The 16,945-nt window shown below is 41.7% G+C and overlaps 2 protein-coding genes across 8 annotated transcripts in view; one reads left to right on the top strand and one right to left on the bottom strand.

Annotated features, from left to right (window-relative positions):
* The window catches only part of LOC118240629 (uncharacterized), a 9,161-nt gene extending 5,051 nt beyond the window's left edge, over nucleotides 1-4,110 (bottom strand). For both annotated transcript variants that reach the window (XM_081704578.1, XM_081704576.1), the window contains exons 1-4: nucleotides 3,761-4,110; nucleotides 2,974-3,063; nucleotides 2,254-2,307; nucleotides 1,657-1,781 (exon numbers count right to left, since the gene is read on the bottom strand). In XM_081704578.1, the coding sequence (XP_081560704.1) occupies nucleotides 1,657-1,781; nucleotides 2,254-2,307; nucleotides 2,974-3,040 (246 nt within the window). In that variant the 5' untranslated portion in view covers nucleotides 3,041-3,063; nucleotides 3,761-4,110. The remainder of the gene's footprint in view (nucleotides 1-1,656; nucleotides 1,782-2,253; nucleotides 2,308-2,973; nucleotides 3,064-3,760) is intronic.
* An 817-nt stretch (nucleotides 4,111-4,927) lies between these two features.
* LOC118240080 (polymeric immunoglobulin receptor-like) lies at nucleotides 4,928-15,134 on the top strand. 6 transcript variants are annotated; one of them, XM_081704573.1, is made up of 9 exons: nucleotides 4,928-4,990; nucleotides 5,670-5,768; nucleotides 5,887-6,039; nucleotides 7,456-7,566; nucleotides 7,867-7,989; nucleotides 8,464-8,574; nucleotides 8,939-9,301; nucleotides 9,816-10,124; nucleotides 14,888-15,134. In XM_081704573.1, exons 6-9 carry the CDS (start codon nucleotides 8,553-8,555, stop codon nucleotides 15,028-15,030), a joined length of 837 nt encoding a protein of 278 aa, XP_081560699.1. In that variant the 5' UTR covers nucleotides 4,928-4,990; nucleotides 5,670-5,768; nucleotides 5,887-6,039; nucleotides 7,456-7,566; nucleotides 7,867-7,989; nucleotides 8,464-8,552; the 3' UTR covers nucleotides 15,031-15,134. The 6 variants fall into 6 exon arrangements, with proteins under 6 accessions (XP_081560699.1, XP_081560698.1, XP_081560696.1 ...); XM_081704572.1 differs by lacking the exon at nucleotides 8,464-8,574 and having other exon boundaries at nucleotides 9,028-9,301; nucleotides 14,891-15,134; XM_081704570.1 differs by lacking the exon at nucleotides 8,464-8,574 and having other exon boundaries at nucleotides 9,028-9,301.
* Nucleotides 15,135-16,945: the final 1,811 nt, after the last annotated feature.

Here is a 16,945-nt window from a genome sequence, read left to right as displayed (position 1 = left end):
GTGTGTGTTTACCATAAACACACTGCTACACAAACTTACTGCTGAATACTGGCGTGGAGTTGAATAAAGAGACCATGACGATACAAAAATACACAATTTTATTCCTTTGAAATTTTATTGTTAGTGCTGTTAAAAGAAATCGTGTTTTAAGTCCTTAAGATCCTTAAAGTTTGCATCCTGTTTTTTCCATGCTAACTGGAGTCAAATTTCCAGAAAGGCTGTTTGTGCCAGGGTTATTGAACAAAGCTCTAAACAGACTGAACTGAAGCTCAACACAGCATGTCACTTTAGGGCGGTGGCTTTAAAGAATTTATTCTTGACATGTACACATGTCACAGAAGATGATGTATGTATCATATGCATCATGTTATATATGTACGACACAACACTGGGTGGTGTGGAAAAGAGACGATATGATAGAGAGCAGAAAGCAGAGAGAAGCAGACGAAGGTACGGCGTTGTGAGGTTGTTGTGAGGTTGTTTGTCACTGGCCAAACAACAGTGAAGGCAGCAGCGCAGAAGATGGGAAAGATCTGGTCTCTAAAAGTCTCCAAAGAGGCCTGAAGCAAAGAAAGCAGCCTACAATGTCACCTCTGAGGTCGCGTCATCCCTAGAGCGGACAAGAGTCAGTGACAACGGTTAGTAAGCCTGTTGTGTGTGCAGCTAAAAAGACATTTATACACCATTTATGGTACTTAATTGTGGGACTAGTGTTCTTTGATTCTGAAATTTCTGCCACTGAGAAGGTACAGATGGTAGCAGCTTTGTCCAAACCTGGTGAAGACAGCCCTGCACTAAATCACTTGATGAAAGTATCATATCTCAGTTGATGCTATCACATTTTGTGCCGCTAAAGACCAAGATGTTTTTTGCTGCCATGCAGATTAAAACAGATTTCTTGCAGCAGGATCATAGCAGCTGGGACATTACATCATCAGTAAACATTGTGTCACTAGTCAACATTACATCATCAGTCCACATTACATCATAAGTCAACATTACAGCATCAATCAACATTATATCATCAGATAACACTATGTCATCAGTCAACATTGTGTCACTAGTCAACATTACATCATCAGTCAACATTACATCATCAATCAGCATTACATCATCAGTGAGAGTAACAAAAACAGCATCACTGAACATCACCAACAGCAGTTTGCTGTGTCCAATCATTGTTGAAAAGCTTTGCAGTGCCTGAACTATGCCATATCTGTCATTCTTAAACACTTTTAGGCACAATCCATTTTTTACGCCTTTTTGAAAAGATTTAAGGATATTATGCAACCAGTAAACAATGTTGGATTGTCTTAATCTTTGTGTTTGTTGACTGTATATATGGAGAAATAAATCGAGGGACGTGAGAACATACAATATTCCAACTTTAATCTTGACTGGTACCCTAATGAGCACTTTGTAACATCACATGTGGCTCAGATACTTTCAGTGTGAATCTAAACTGGCAGCAAATGATCCTCAGGGCTAAATGTGTGTGTGTGTGTGTGTGTGTGTGTGTGTGTGTGTGTGTGTGTGTGTGTGTGTGTGTGTGTGTGTGTGTGTGTGTGTGTGTGTGTGTGTGTGTGTGTGTGTGTGTGTGTGTGTGTGTGTGTGTGTGTGTGTATGTGTGTGTGTGTGTGTGTGTCTATAACTTACCCTGTTAAATTCTGATACAGTGGCTAGACTAGCATTCCTTCTTGCACAGAATCTCTCAGCTGTATTGCAGTCTCCATGATTACTCCAGAACAAATAGAAAGTGTTGTCATAGAGATGCCACACCTCTAAATATCAACAAAACATATCAAAGGCACACAGTTTTTTACATGCTTATTTGAAATATGTTTAAAGTGCATTCTGGGTGTTATCCATTGTTTTTTAATAATGATATGTGCTCCACATTTAGTTAATATTTTGCGAAAAGTCATATCCTCAAATAATAATGTTTGTTTTGACACATTTCTTAAATTTATAATAGTGAGCCCTTTTGAACACCATGATTCTGATTGTGGAAGCTGAATCAACACTAATAATGAGTGGTCCTAAAAGTGTCACACCCACAAAACAACGAGTACAATTCTTTGACACTTTTATCCAAAGAGACTGACTAAGCACAACTTGAGTAATTGAGAGTTAAGGGTCTTGTTCAGGGGCCCAACAGTGGCAACTTGGCAGTAGTGGGACTTAAACTGGCAACCTTAACCTTAGTGAAGCACCTTAACCACTGAGACACCACTGCCCCAGTGAGTACTGCACCTTGTCGAGTGGTCTGCAGGTTGGTCTCTCTGAGGAACCGTCTGAAATGAGTGTCTGAAAGAGCAGCAAAACACCCACAATGGAAGCATGCACACACACACACACACACACACACACACACACACACACACACACACACACACACACACACACTCACACACACACACACACTCACACTCACACACACACACACTCACACTCACACACACTCACACTCACACACACACACTCACACACACACTCACACACTCACACACACACTCACACTCACACACACTCACACTCACACACACTCACACACACTCACACTCACACACACTCACACTCACACACACACACACACACACACACTCACACACACACACACACACACACGTGTGCTCGCTCTCTCTCACACACTCACACACACTCACACTCACACACACACACACTCAGTCACACTCACACTCACACTCACACATACGCATGCACATGCTCACACACACACACACACACACACACACACACACACACACACACACACACACACACACACACACACACACACGCCATTTTCTACTAGGAAACTTCAGACCCTTTCCTAAAACTCTTTTATATACCCTTCTGCATACACTGCCATTTTTATATACTAAATACTGCATCTTTATTGTTTAAGTCAGGTCTGAACTACATTTACACACACATACACCCAATCTTTCTTCACAAAGGCCAAAAACTCACAGCGCACTGTGGAAATGCAGAGGATGACGGTGAGTAAGAGGGTAACGAGTCCTAGAAGCACAAGCATCCATTTCCTCTCTCTGTGTTCTCCTGAAACCCAACAACCCACAAAACTATATAAACAGAACACTGACTCGATTTACTGTTGTATGATGAAAAGGAGAGAAAACAGAAATGAATGAATGTTTTCTGGGGGGGGGGGTGTTTGTTTGTTTGGTTTGTATTTTTAAAGTATTTTTAAACTTTCCTGATTCTGTTCTACTGTTCTACTGAATTCCCCCACAACTCAACCCCCTATCCCCACAACTCAACCCCCTGTACCCTCATACTCATCTGTGATCTACCCAGTATCTTTCTATAATCCACCCGTATCCATCTGTAATCTAACTATAGCCATTTATATTATACCTCTATCATCTTTAATCTACCCGTATCCATGTAGAATATAGTCATATCCACCTGTAATCCACCTGTACTCATCTATAATACACCTGTACTCACCTGTAATCTACCTGTACTCATCTGTAATCCACCTGTACTCATCTATAATCTACCTGTACTCATCTATAATCCACCTGTACTCATCTATAATCCACCTGTACTCATCTATAATCCACCTGTACTCACCTGTAATCTACCTGTACTCATCTATAATCCACCTGTACTCATCTATAATCTACCTGTACTCATCTATAATCCACCTGTACTCATCTGTAATCTAATCATTGCCTTCCAGTCTTCCTTCCGGTCATTCATACATGTATCCATAATTCCTCTCCTTTCTTACCTATGGTAGACGGCTCAGTTCCAGAGATAAATGGTGGACACTGCAGACTCTGATAGACGTTCTCAGTATGGGCTGCTGTTCTTGCTCTTCCTCCTCCATCATCATCACACACCTGCAGTGACACCGTACTTCTCAGATAACACACACACACACACACACACACACACACACACACACACACACACACACCAATCCTTGCCTAAACACACACAGCAGTGGACGGATACACACAAAATCTTCCGGAAAGTGTCTTGATTGGATCCGTGAGCTGTGGATGAGGGACTTGCCACTGAAACCAACTGTGAACAACCATTCCAAAGCCCTTCTGGTAAACGGAAACACAGCCACACTTCTCCTTTCTCCTTTAGTTTTGTTAACCACATCTCTCGTCACGTGCTGTTTCCAAACCCAGCAGAAGAGTCGCTGCTCAGCAGTTAGCAGCCACGCCATTTTCAAGCCTTCAGGTTATCTGTGAACTGAGAATTCTGAGCCATCGTGATGATGTAGTGAACTGCTTACTAACAGGGTGAACGCCATCATGATCACTGTGCAGCGGTACAGTTGTGCTTGCTGAGGAAGTGGGGGTTGGGGGGTGGTAGATGGACAGAGACACCACACACACACACACACACACACACACACACACACAAATACACATTCATAGTAAAAGTGATGAGTCTAGCAGAATCATAGTAACCGCGCAGGGCTGAATACAGGAGAATAATGAAGCGAAACCAGGTGGTAAAGAGCTTGGCTACTCACACTGTGAAAATAGCTGGCTGGACTAAAGGACTGTTACATCTGAAAACCTGGGACCAGTCACCCTCTCTACAGGACAAATAAACCACTTCAACACAGAAGTGCCTATCAATAAATGAAACTAAATTAAATTTAGTTAAATATTAAGGAACTCATAGTCTATGAGGGAAACCATCAGGAGTGTGGTAGGCACAGCAGACAGAATGACAGAGAGAGAGAGAGAGAGAGAGAGAGAGAGAGAGATCTGAAGTAGTTCTCTGATTATGTTGAAAATGAATATGTTCTAGTGTAAAAACAATCATCACACCCCACCCTGCTGAGGCCAGAGAGAGGGGGGGGGGGGGGGATTGAGAGAGAGAAAGAGAGAGAGAGAGCAGGGGGAAGTTCCCTTCTAGATTATAGAATCTGGTGTGTGTGTGTGTGTGTGTGTGTGTCTGTATCTCCTCTACTGTGTGCTGCAGGTAACTACAGGTGAGTTCTACAGAGTTTTTAGCACTGCTGTGCGGTACTACAGCATGGAGAGAAAACAGCTTCTAGGTTTAGTTACTGGTGTTTGATTTGTTTTTGTTGCTGTCTCTCTCTTCCTGCCTCTAATCCTCAATTAGTCTCTGACAGTTTTCTTTACACGTTATATATGCTATCAGTTTGTCCAGGACTCCCTCAGACCACACAAATGAGACATTCATAGAATTCATGACATAAAATGACATAAGATGATGATGGTGATGTTTCATATATATGCAGAAACGCTGGTGTTACATTCACATACAGAAATGCTGGTGTTACATTCACATACAGAAACTCTGGTGTTACATTCACATACAGAAACTCTGGTGTTAAATTAATATAAAGAAACATTGGTGTTAAACTGAAATACAGAAGCTCTGGCGTTACATTAATATGCTGAAATGCTGGTGTTACATTAATATACAGAAATATAAGTGTTATAATATGTAGAAATGTAGGTGATGCATTCATATGCAGCAGACGTATGTATGTCTTTTTGAGGCTGCGCTTGCTGCTGATGAGTATGTGTAAAATCGTAGTGGTTTGTTCATCAGTGGTACAGGCGGACCAATTTAGATGTTTAGTTTCCATTGACAATTGCTATGCTGCAGTATTTCCTGTGTGTGTAATTCCTTGTGCACAGACCCATAAGCTGTGGTGGATATACATGGTTCGGTTTGGTGCACTGGAGCACTTGGAGATGAACTTCTGAAGCCTGGAGCTAAGAAGTCAGCAGATGAGAGTATGTAGTTATAGTTATAATTCCTTATGTCCTCTGTTGAGTTCCGTGAAAAGCAGAAATGGAGAAGGATGTGGTAGATATACTGATAAACTAAAACTCTCACGTTTGATATTCTTAGACACCACTACACTTCAGTGGGAGAGAGGTAGAGAGAGAGAGGAACGAGCAGACTAGGGTGTGAGTGATTCCAGTGCTCTGTACCAGTTCCAGTCTTGGTTAAAGATGCTGGTGTGTGTGTATCTCCTCTACTGTGTGCTGCAGGTGACTACAGGTGAGTTCTGCATGTGTACCAGAGCTTTTCTTCATGCTGGATCTGTGTAGCACTGTTGTACTGTAGAGAACATGGAGAGAAACCAGCTTTTAGGTTTAGTTACTGGTGTTTGTTATTGGCAGGTCTTCTAGGTTTAGTTACTGGTGTTTGTTTATATACAGATTGTAGTTCTCCCGAACTGATCCTAGTCCTGGATTAAAGTGCCACATTAATGGAGTTATGGAATAACTGATGTTTGGGAGGAAGATCATGTCTGAAGCTGTTATTGCTCACTTATTTCTCCCAAACTTCCCTATTCACACTGTGATGAATCATACTTTTAATGTCTCCTTTTCTCATGAAATCTTCCATGTGTCACTGGCAAACTGTCCCAGTAACTAAAAGCAGTGGTGACAAGGGCAGTAAACTGGCCAATCTGTCATCTGCAACGCTTAAGTGAACATGGGCTGTTATCTCTGAGCCCTGAGCGAACTTACTCCATCTTCTCCAAGCCTCTTGCCCTATATGGCATGTGTCAGTGGCACTATCTTTCAAAACTACCAGACCTTGTGACATAGAAGCTGGCATTAAAAATACAAAGGTGTTTCCCATATTATCTAATTAATGTAAACTATTTCAAATGAAAGACATGTGATGTCCCACAATAATAACATTAGGTAATGATTTTATGTAATAACATGAGGTGATGTGACTTAGAGGGGAGAGGAGGGTCTGTTTATTATGTAAATGCCACAGATGTATTACAGGACACGAAACTAAAGCAGGTAAATTACAGCCAAAAGCACTTATTTTCCATGAACAAAACATACTCTACACATGCACACAAATACTTACACACACGTGTGAACAGGAGCACGCGCAAGCATGCATACACACACATGCATGTCCACACACACACAGACATGAACACATGCACACGCATGCATGCATACACACACATGCATGTCCCCCCACACACACACACACACACACACACACACACACACACACACACACACACACACACACACACACACACACACACACACACACACACACGTTCCTGGCATAGCCTGGTTCTCCGCCGGTCCCAGGAGCAGAGGAGAGCGAGACTGCTTAGAGTTCCCTCTCCTGCCTCTATCCCTCCATCATTCCCTCTCCTGCGTGGACTTTTATCTTCTGTGTAGCAAAGTGATCTTTGTGGACCATATTATTGGTGTATGGTAATGTGAATCATGAATATGCTAATTTGGGAAACCTTGGCTGGAATCAGCCAATCACATCACACGTAACCATCACTGTAGTGGCCTCTGTTTAAAAATCCCACAGCAGTGTTGTGACTAAAGTAACTAATATAAACATACGGCAGTAAACACAAACAGTGTCTGTGGTCTCTCACCTTTGTGTGTTTGTGCTGACCTTTGACCTTTGCTATAGGGTGTGATCCGGTGAGGGAGCACCAGTGTGGGGACGGTCGCTGTATTCCATCAGAGTGGCTGTGTGATGGAGACCACGACTGTCTGGACAACAGTGATGAACTTAACTGCTGTGAGTCTCTCAATGAGAACCGATTACTGACAATTACTGTTACACGTACTGTTTTCTATTGATAATGTTGTTTACTAGTTTAAAATACTGTTAATTATTTCTTTAATTTATTAAATAACTATTGTCCAGGGCATTAGATAATTAATCACATAATTAATTACCAGTTTTTTTTGCTTTTGCCTTGGTGTCTAGAGCAGAGTGCATTAATTGGCATTGCAAGTTCTGCTTTCTACCTTTTTTAAGCTTATGAAAGTGTGTAAGTGTGTGTGTGTGTATGTGTGTGTGTGTGTGTTTGTGCAGCATGTAAGGCACAAGACTTGCTGGAGTGTGAGAATGGTCAGTGTATCCCCAGTGCCTTTTACTGTGATGGAGACAATGATTGTAAGGATGGGAGTGATGAGGAAAACTGCACAAAACAACTGGGTGAGGCTAACACACACACACACACACAGATTCCATATACATATACAAACACACACACACACACACACACACATTCCATATGCATATACAAACCCACACACACACACACATTCCATATGCATATACAAACCCACACACACGCATGCACATATACATTCCATATACATATACAAACACACACACACACAGACAAAAGCACAAACACAGATGCACATGTATACATGTCCACACACATGCATACACATGCATATATACGCACATTCACACATACACACGTGACCACTCACACATAGCATCTACCATTTACCTTATACAGGCCTCTGAAGTTCTTTAAACTGTAACAGTAACTGTATTTTAACTGTAACAGATATAGTAGTAGTAGTGGTGTGTGTTTGTCTTCGTGTTGTGAGCAATGAGGTATGTGTCTGTCTTCATGTTGTGAGTGATGTGGTGTGTGTGTCTTCACGTTTTGAGTGATGTCCGATCTCCACACACGTTGTGAGTGATGTCCGATCTCCACACACGTTGTGAGTGATGTCCGATCTCCACACACGTTGTGAGTGATGTCCGATCTCCACACACGTTGTGAGTGATGTCCGATCTCCACACACTCTTTCCCTGTATACATGTTGTCTGCAAGGTCGTGACTCTCTGGTCTTTGGTCCATCATGTTTTGGTATCAGACTGACTAGAGTCCGTCTTCTTCTTTCTGATCTGTGCAGCTGTTCTGAACATCAGTTCACTCTCCACTCACAGATCTTAGCTCTCTGTTAGAGATCACTAATAGAAATAATGAATGTCAGAAATTACAGATGATGATGATGAAGATAATGGTGACAATGAAGATGATGACCGTGATTATGATGGAGGTGATGAAGGTGATCATTTTGATGATGATGATGAAGGTGATAAATTTGATGATGGTACTGTTGGATTTTTGTGTCTGCAGGCTGCACCACCCTGAACTTTTTTGAGCTTCATATCATAGGCTCTCCAGGTGAGTCAGCACTGCTGTCCTGCCATTGTCCATACGAACAGGAGAACATCACTGATGGAGTCATATGGACCTACGAACCTCTCGAACCCTTTGGACTCTTCGGAGGCTTCGGACCCTTCAGGCCCTTTGGACCCCCACTGGAGGCTAAAGATCGCACTGCAGTATCTAACGAGAGAGGACCCTATACAGGCAGAGTCTGCATATTTGATCAAACACCTTCCAGTAACCGCTCTCTGCTCATCTCAAACCTCACTAGAAATGACCAAGGACAGTACTTGTGTGGAGACTCTTCATATGTCATCCTAATAGTTACAGGTCAGCCACTCAAATGACAGTTTCAGCAGTGTGTAGTGTCTGGTAGTGTGTTATGGTGGATTAGATGGTTTACTTTAGTGATCTAGAGTTTAAGATCATGTGCTGGAAATGTTTTTCTTTTTGTCCACTCAACATTAAAACAACAAACTGTACAAAAACACAAAATTACAATATAAAAGAAAAAAAAAGTATAAAAGCAAATGTTAGAAATGTGAAAAAGCACTCAACTTATAGTCATCAAATTTAGTGTATCAAAACATATTAATTACCACAGGTTTTAAGCATCAGTCACATGTCCACAACTCAAACTGAAAACACACGACTTTAAAAACTGAACAAACATGAACACACATGACTTCAATAACTGTGAACATACATGATTTTAATAAATGTGGACAAACATGACTTTAATATCACACATAACTTTAATAACTGAGAGCACACGTGGCTTTAATAACTGCATGAAGCATTACTTGTAATTGAGGAGAGATATATTATTTCTTTCTTTCTCCAGGCTGCAGCCTGTCAGAGAATCAACAGCATGTTGAGATCAGTAGATCTCCAGGAGAGTCTGTGTTCCTGCCCTGTTCCTGCACTGATCTGGAGGAGGAACCTGTGAGAATAGAGTGGAGATCACCACACCATGAAGATCTCCACTCTACTGAACTCAGTCACCGCTACAGTGGCAGAGTTCAGATGTTTAACGAGAACTTTCCAGGAAATCTCTCTCTACTGATCTCAAACCTGACTAAGGAGGATCATGGATTATATTCATGTTGGATTAACCACAACCAACACCGGAACTTCAGTCTCACTGTTAAAGGTATAAATCAGGTATTTGGTCATATTTTATTACAGCTACACAAATACTTCATGCAATTTACACATTGAAAAGATAATCTAGGAAATAATAAATTCATTTTTAAAGAGATTTAAAGACTGCAGTCATGCCTAGCCCTGCAGTATACTGGTATATGACGCATATTTTAAATAGGGTTGTGGTAACTGCGGGCCATGTGCACTTCACACCTTGTGAGGGGGGAGGGGTGGTACATAAAAACCTATGCCTCATTTTTTCATTTTCATTCACTGCATTGCAGACACTCCATTTTGACGTTTAGTGTCTTTTGAATGGTCTCTACCTAAAATGCTGCTGTTTATTAGACTAATAGATGCACAAACATCTCTTGATGACAAACATTTATTACACACGAGCAGCTTATGGCACTCACAGTAAACACAAAGTGCAGCGTGAGATAAACAAACACAAGGAACACGAGAGTAAGGCGCGCAAACACTGACACTAATGTAAACACTAACATGATAACAAGAACATGAACTTGATAATGACAGACACTGAACCCCACACACACACACACACACACACACACAGTGATGTGATGGATGGTTGTTGGTGACCATACACCTGTATGTTCCCTGGTCTTCCTCAGTCAGGCTGGAGATGAGTAAAGTTACCAAAATCACCATCCCTCTAAAGTACTGGAGAAGGTTGTTCTGTTACAACCGTGGGCTCCTTTAACAAAAAAAAAGACGTTTTTTTAATCTTTTCAGTCTGGTTTTAAACAGTACAAAGTCGGCACTTCTAAAGGTTACAAATGATGTGTTACTTGCTGTTGACACAGGAAAACATGTCATTCTGATGGTGCTGGATCTCACTGCTGCTTTCAACCATGAGCACATGGTTGGCCTCAGTGGGACGGTACAGATCCGGTCTACATCTTGTCTTTGTAATACGACCTTTACAGCACATGCCGCTCATTTCTCCTACTCTACTTCTGTTGTTCCTTGTGGAGTTCCTCCAGGATCTATTTTAGGACCAGAACTTTTCTCAGTATATATGCTTCTGTTGGGGAGGATCATTAGCAAGTATAACATTCAATTTTATTGTTATGCCGAAGACACCCAACTGTACCCTTGATCAAATTAATTTGTTTATCTTTTAGGAGTAGCCTTTTTCATCTTAGATCAATTGCTACGTGTAACGGAGAGGTGATGAGCAAACACACTTGCGAAGTGCCGGCACCTTGGATGTGATAAGGAACAGAACTAACTAAGGATGCCATAAAGAACGTGACTAATAGAACAGAATAAATAACAGAAACAGACAAACACAGAATAGAACAAAGGACAGACAGAATAACAGGCTAACAAGGTGAGTGCATGAACTGGGCAAAAGGGGCATAAACACTTAGGGAAGACTAATGAAGAATAACTCTGAGGAATATAACTAGAACTAGTGGGGAATACACAGAACTGGGCTACATATGACTGACCAACAAAAACAGGTAAGTAGAACTAAAAAGGAAAGCCACACAACACTTGTGTATATAAACGGGGAAGAGAAACCTAAACGAAGCAAAGCGACGAGAGAACACCTAACGGGAAAAGAGAGCGGAATAAGTTAGACGAATACTCACAGGAAACACAACGTAAACTATAACACAGAGAGAAAGTATTACATACAGCAGAGAACTGGTGAGCATGAATAGGGAAAGTAACATAGACAGAGAGGGTAACTAAACATGGAGCGAGGGAAAAAAGTACATAGGAACGAGGAACGAGAAGCGAGATCTAGCAGGATATACTGAAACATTAACCGACAAACGAGACGCAGGACAAGGTTTACACAGGATCACAATCAGGGACAATCTAAGAAGAGCTGGGGATAAAAGGGAGGAGACAGGGAACCACAGAGACAGACAAAAACTGCAAAACACGGACGTGACTAGGTTGCCAGGGAAACGGGGAACGCTCAGGTCTGTGGGTGTGACACTAAGATTAAATAATTCCTGTCACCACAAGATCTGGAAAAAGTAATGTGTGCCCATATTTCATGTGTGTTAGACTAGCATAACAGCTGGTATGTAGGTATAAATAAGTCCTCATTAGCTCGGTTAGTTAGTCCAAAATCCATGAGATGTTATAGAAACATATCTGGATATAGAGGAGGTTCTGACCCCTTGGCCTGCCCTTGTACTGACCCTGAGACTATACCACAAAGCTCCAATCACTGGATATAGAGGAGGTTCTGTCCACCTGTGTTGTTCCAGTTCTCAACACAGAGTGCCAGTTCTCTAGGAACAGACTGAGGGTAGTACATGGCCACAACCAGAACCTGCCTGTGTTATGTTCTAGGGCATTTAGTCTGTGCAGTTTAGCTTCTCACTGTTCTCAATTCAGACTCTCACTGTTGTGTAAGCATTAGCAGTTAATCCCAGTTAGCCTCACTTCTGTGTGTGTGACTGTTTTGTTCGTGAGTTAAGCTCACTTCTGTGTGTGTCACTGTTTTGTTGGTGTGTTAAGCTCAGTTCTGTGTTCTGTTCTGAAACTTCATGAGCATGTAATCATGGGATCTCCAGGAGAGTCTGTACTGCTGCCCTGCCATTGTCCAGACAAGCCCATCACTGATGGGGTCAAATGGACCTTCAGACCCTGACTGGAGGCTAAAGATCACACTGCAGTATCTAACAAGAGAGGACCCTACAGGGGCAGAGTCTAAATATCTGATCAAACACCTTCCAGTAACTTCTCTCTGTATATGGGTGTGACTGTATATTTAGTGCGACTGGTCTATGTGAGTTACGATCTGTGTCACATTAAGTGGAAGTTAGCATTATAACTTTTATAACTTTTATTCTTGACTCACTCTGGAATTGTCCCTAGTACTCGAAAGGCTGTGGTAACGTTCATCATATACCCTGTGGACATTGCTACCCCACTATTAGATGTGTTGCGGTTAAGAGGTTCGCCAGTTTCATTGTTAAGTGGTAGAGGCTCCCATGGGCACAGAAATGGGGGACATACAAGACATGTGGAGTTAGGTTACACTTCCTTGTGCACAGGCTGTTTCTCCTCACGCTTACTCAGAGATTCATTCTCTATTATGGATGTGTGAGACAGTCTAAGCAGGCTGGGACCCACATGATAAGGTGGAGATGCATAGGTGATGTTGTTATGTCTTAGTGTGTGTTCTATGTCTTAGTCAAGTGTCAGGGGGCCTTTGGCCCTTCTTGATGTATATTGGTGCTCAGTGTTGTCATGCCCAATCTGCACTCATCCCACCTCACTGAAGTGACGTTTCTGCAGTGGGCCAGAATAGTGGACTACCCTAACAGCATATCTACTATCTGTGTATATAGTCACGTCTTCCCTGCCGCTAGTTTGCATACCTCAGTCGCTGCCACTGGCTCTGCTGTTTGTGCTGATAAATGTCCTGGTAGTGACTCTGCCAGGAGAGTCTCAGTTTGATTCACCACTGCAAACCCTACACAGGGTTTCCCTGAACGCAGATGCATCCACAAACAGCAGCATATGGGGACTATGTAATGGCATCTCCTTAAGCTCTACCCTAGGATAGCAAAATTCAGTAATGACCTGTAGACATCATGTGGTTCGCCACCTGCTTCTGTGGGAAGAACAGACGCGGGGTTAAGCACTCTACATCATTTCTAATAAAACTGTGTGATATCTAAGCCTGGCTGCAGTCATGTAGAATGTTTTCTGTTCCAGCAGCAATTGTGCAACAGCACGAGGAACTAACAGTGTCAATGGACTGTAGCCTACAGTGTCACGCAAGGCTGTCACAGCTTTTACTGCAGCTGCTACTGACCAGAGACAAAGAGGAGGTCCCTGAGCTACAGGGTCGAGTTCTAGAGCCATTATTTACGTAATACTCGCCAGCATGTTGGGCTGTCCAAAACCCCATATTTTAGTTTTCTCTGAAATTGATTGCCATGGTCCCAGATGATTAACAGGTTTATGACTGGATTACTGCAAATCACTTCTGGTTGGGCTCCCTGCTATTCTTGTCAAGAAGCTCCAATACGTACAGAATTCAGCAAGAGGAAACACACCAGATCACGGGAACACACAACCCCCGAGTTAAAAAAAACCTACACTGGCTCCTGGTCCATTATCACATACAGTGTAAAATCTTAGTCCTGGTGTTTAAATCTTTACACGGTCTGGCTCCTGATACCCTCTCTGCTCTGTGGTCCAAACACAATCCCTCACGGTCGCTGCGGTCTGCTGATGCTCTTTTGCTCTCTGTTCCTCCTGCCAAACTACACACGTATGCTGATGGAGATTTTAGAGCTGCAGGCCCAAAGCTGTGGAACTCCATTTCCTTGCACCTCCATCTCTGCCCATCACTATCCACCTTCAAAAAGCATTTAAAAACTTTTCTCTTCCAGACTGCCTTTACTGATCTGTAAATCCTTTTTATTTCTGTTGACTCACTGCTTTGGTATTTTATCATAGTTGTCACTCATTACTGTAACTTTAACCATGTCTTAATCTCTCAGTTTATTTTCATTTATCTACTTTGTTGTCATTCTATTATTCTTGTTTTACCATTATTCTTTCTTATAATTCGTATGTTTTCATTTGCTACTGTAAAGTGACCTTGAATATTCCAATTGGCACTTCTAAATAAATTTTTTTTATTATTACTTCATCCAGAACACAACAGTCCCCTCATCAGCTATTACTGACATGACTGATGATGGTGGTTCATGGGAACAGACCTGTACACCTCTCTCATGTTCTCTGTGTGTTTGTGTTCAGTAGGTCATGACCGCAGCAGGATCTGCATGAGAAAACCAGAACGCGGAGCAGCACATCACATGATCTCCATCCACCAATCAAGAGGCATCGTTCCCGTCCTCTCCGTCACACTCACAGTTCACATATTAACCTACAAGCCGTAATGTTGAAGATTTTGTGCCTACATGGAATTTGCCCATCTTGGCGGTTCCCGTTCGTAAGTGTAAGTGACCTGTGAATGCATCTGTCCTCCACGAGTCACTTCTGTCATCACCACCAACAAAAATAAAGTTATTTGTGAGATAACTCATGGTATTAAAATGGACGCGCCGGTAACTCGTGTATTTACCGCATTTTGCTCTGGAGAACAACAGAGTTCATTATCTTTACATAATCAGAGCGAGGAGGAGGAAAAAAGCCAGGCGGCTGTTAGCCGTTAGATGCTGTCCTCCATTAGTGTTCCGACAGTGACCGCGCTAAGCGCATGCGTACACGCGAAAAGCCGCATAACGTCTGAACCGCCCGTTCTCATTCAAGTCACATGACCACGAATCCGCTCTCTTATCACACATGAAAGTGGCTCAATTTTGATTTGAAAAGATCAGACTTGTGTCCACATAGCCCTGAAAAGTTAGGATTTGTCTCACATGAAGGCAAAATAATTAGATATGACTCACTTCTGTTTGATAACGTGAAGGTAGCCAATAAGCCATTATTTACACGGTTTCATTTACGCTGTACTTATGGGACGTATTTCAAAATAAGTGACCTGTAGGGTGAATGTTAAAGTTTCAGTTCAGGGTGTAATTCTGGTCCACCACACCACAGATAGAAGGTAAAAACACAGAACAAGTGGTCTGTGCCTAATTTTCCACAGGCATTTTAGTGCTAGGATATATTAAAAGCATTTTAGCGTTATGATATTCAATATTAACTGATCGCCTATCATGATAAACTTATTGTAGAAAGGTTTCCTAGCCCAAAAGTTATATTTCGAATGTCTATATCTCTTCTTTTGTACGTGTAAAAGTACTTGCAAAAATATTGCAACGGCGAGCGTTAAGGAGGCGTACGCATGTGCGGAGAACAGCGAGATTTACTAAGAGTCGTAGTCGTTATAGCAGTCCAGGGTCATAGAGCCAACACGGAAAGTACGAGGATACATTACAAACAACCAAAAGGCAAACAGGGGAAGCAGGCTATAAGAAAGACTATGATAAACACAAAGGTACGGAATACAAACTTAAATACATGCATATCGGGCTTTCAGAGACATTCTCCAAACACATAAACGCAACGAACAGCAAAAATCTAATCAAAGCTACAAGACAGGGTTTAAATACATCAACTAAACGACGAACAGGTGTTGAAAATTAAACGATGGGCGGAGAAAACGAACTATGGAACGGAACTAAAATGCACAAGACAGAGAAAACATGGAACACGGCAGCTGGGAGGGACTAATCGTGACAAATATATTTACTTTATCAGGACTGCTTGTAAAGTATTACAGATAAATTGCATTATATTATTCTAAGATGTTGATTCACTTTATCATTAATATTGTTGTCACTAAAACTATGGCTTTACTTTGCTGTCTTTGTTGTGTGTGCCTTGTGATGATTGTGAGAATTTATTAAAAATAGCGACACTTCTTTTAATCAACAGATCAGTGATATAGCAGTAGTGGAGCATCTCAATACACTCAGCAGAAAATCTTTTCATTAACTGTATAAATAAGATCAGTTTCTAATCTGATGAATTCAGTTGTTTACTTTATTTGGAGCGTCCCCATTCATATCTGTAGATGTTCAAAGCGAAGCACCACCTAATGGACCTCACATTATCCTAGCTACCGAAAAGAAAAACGGGGGAAAAAAAATAATAATAATAATAAAAAATATATATGTGTGTGTGTGAGAGAGAGAGAGAATTAAAATGAAAATAATGTGTTCATTTCTTTGAAAATTGACAGAAAAACCCGATATCGCAACGGAAATTCCAGAATGTGACCTTACTGGTGGACAACAGCAAACAATGCTGCGGTCAAACACCATTAAGACGAATTTTCCAGTGCTG

This window comes from Electrophorus electricus, chromosome 21, assembly GCF_041902795.1.
Source record: "Electrophorus electricus isolate QZ-2024a chromosome 21, ASM4190279v1, whole genome shotgun sequence".
Lineage (NCBI taxonomy): Eukaryota > Metazoa > Chordata > Actinopteri > Gymnotiformes > Gymnotidae > Electrophorus > Electrophorus electricus.
Note: the sequence above shows the minus strand (reverse complement) of the source record. Positions and strands in the feature narration are given on the sequence as shown.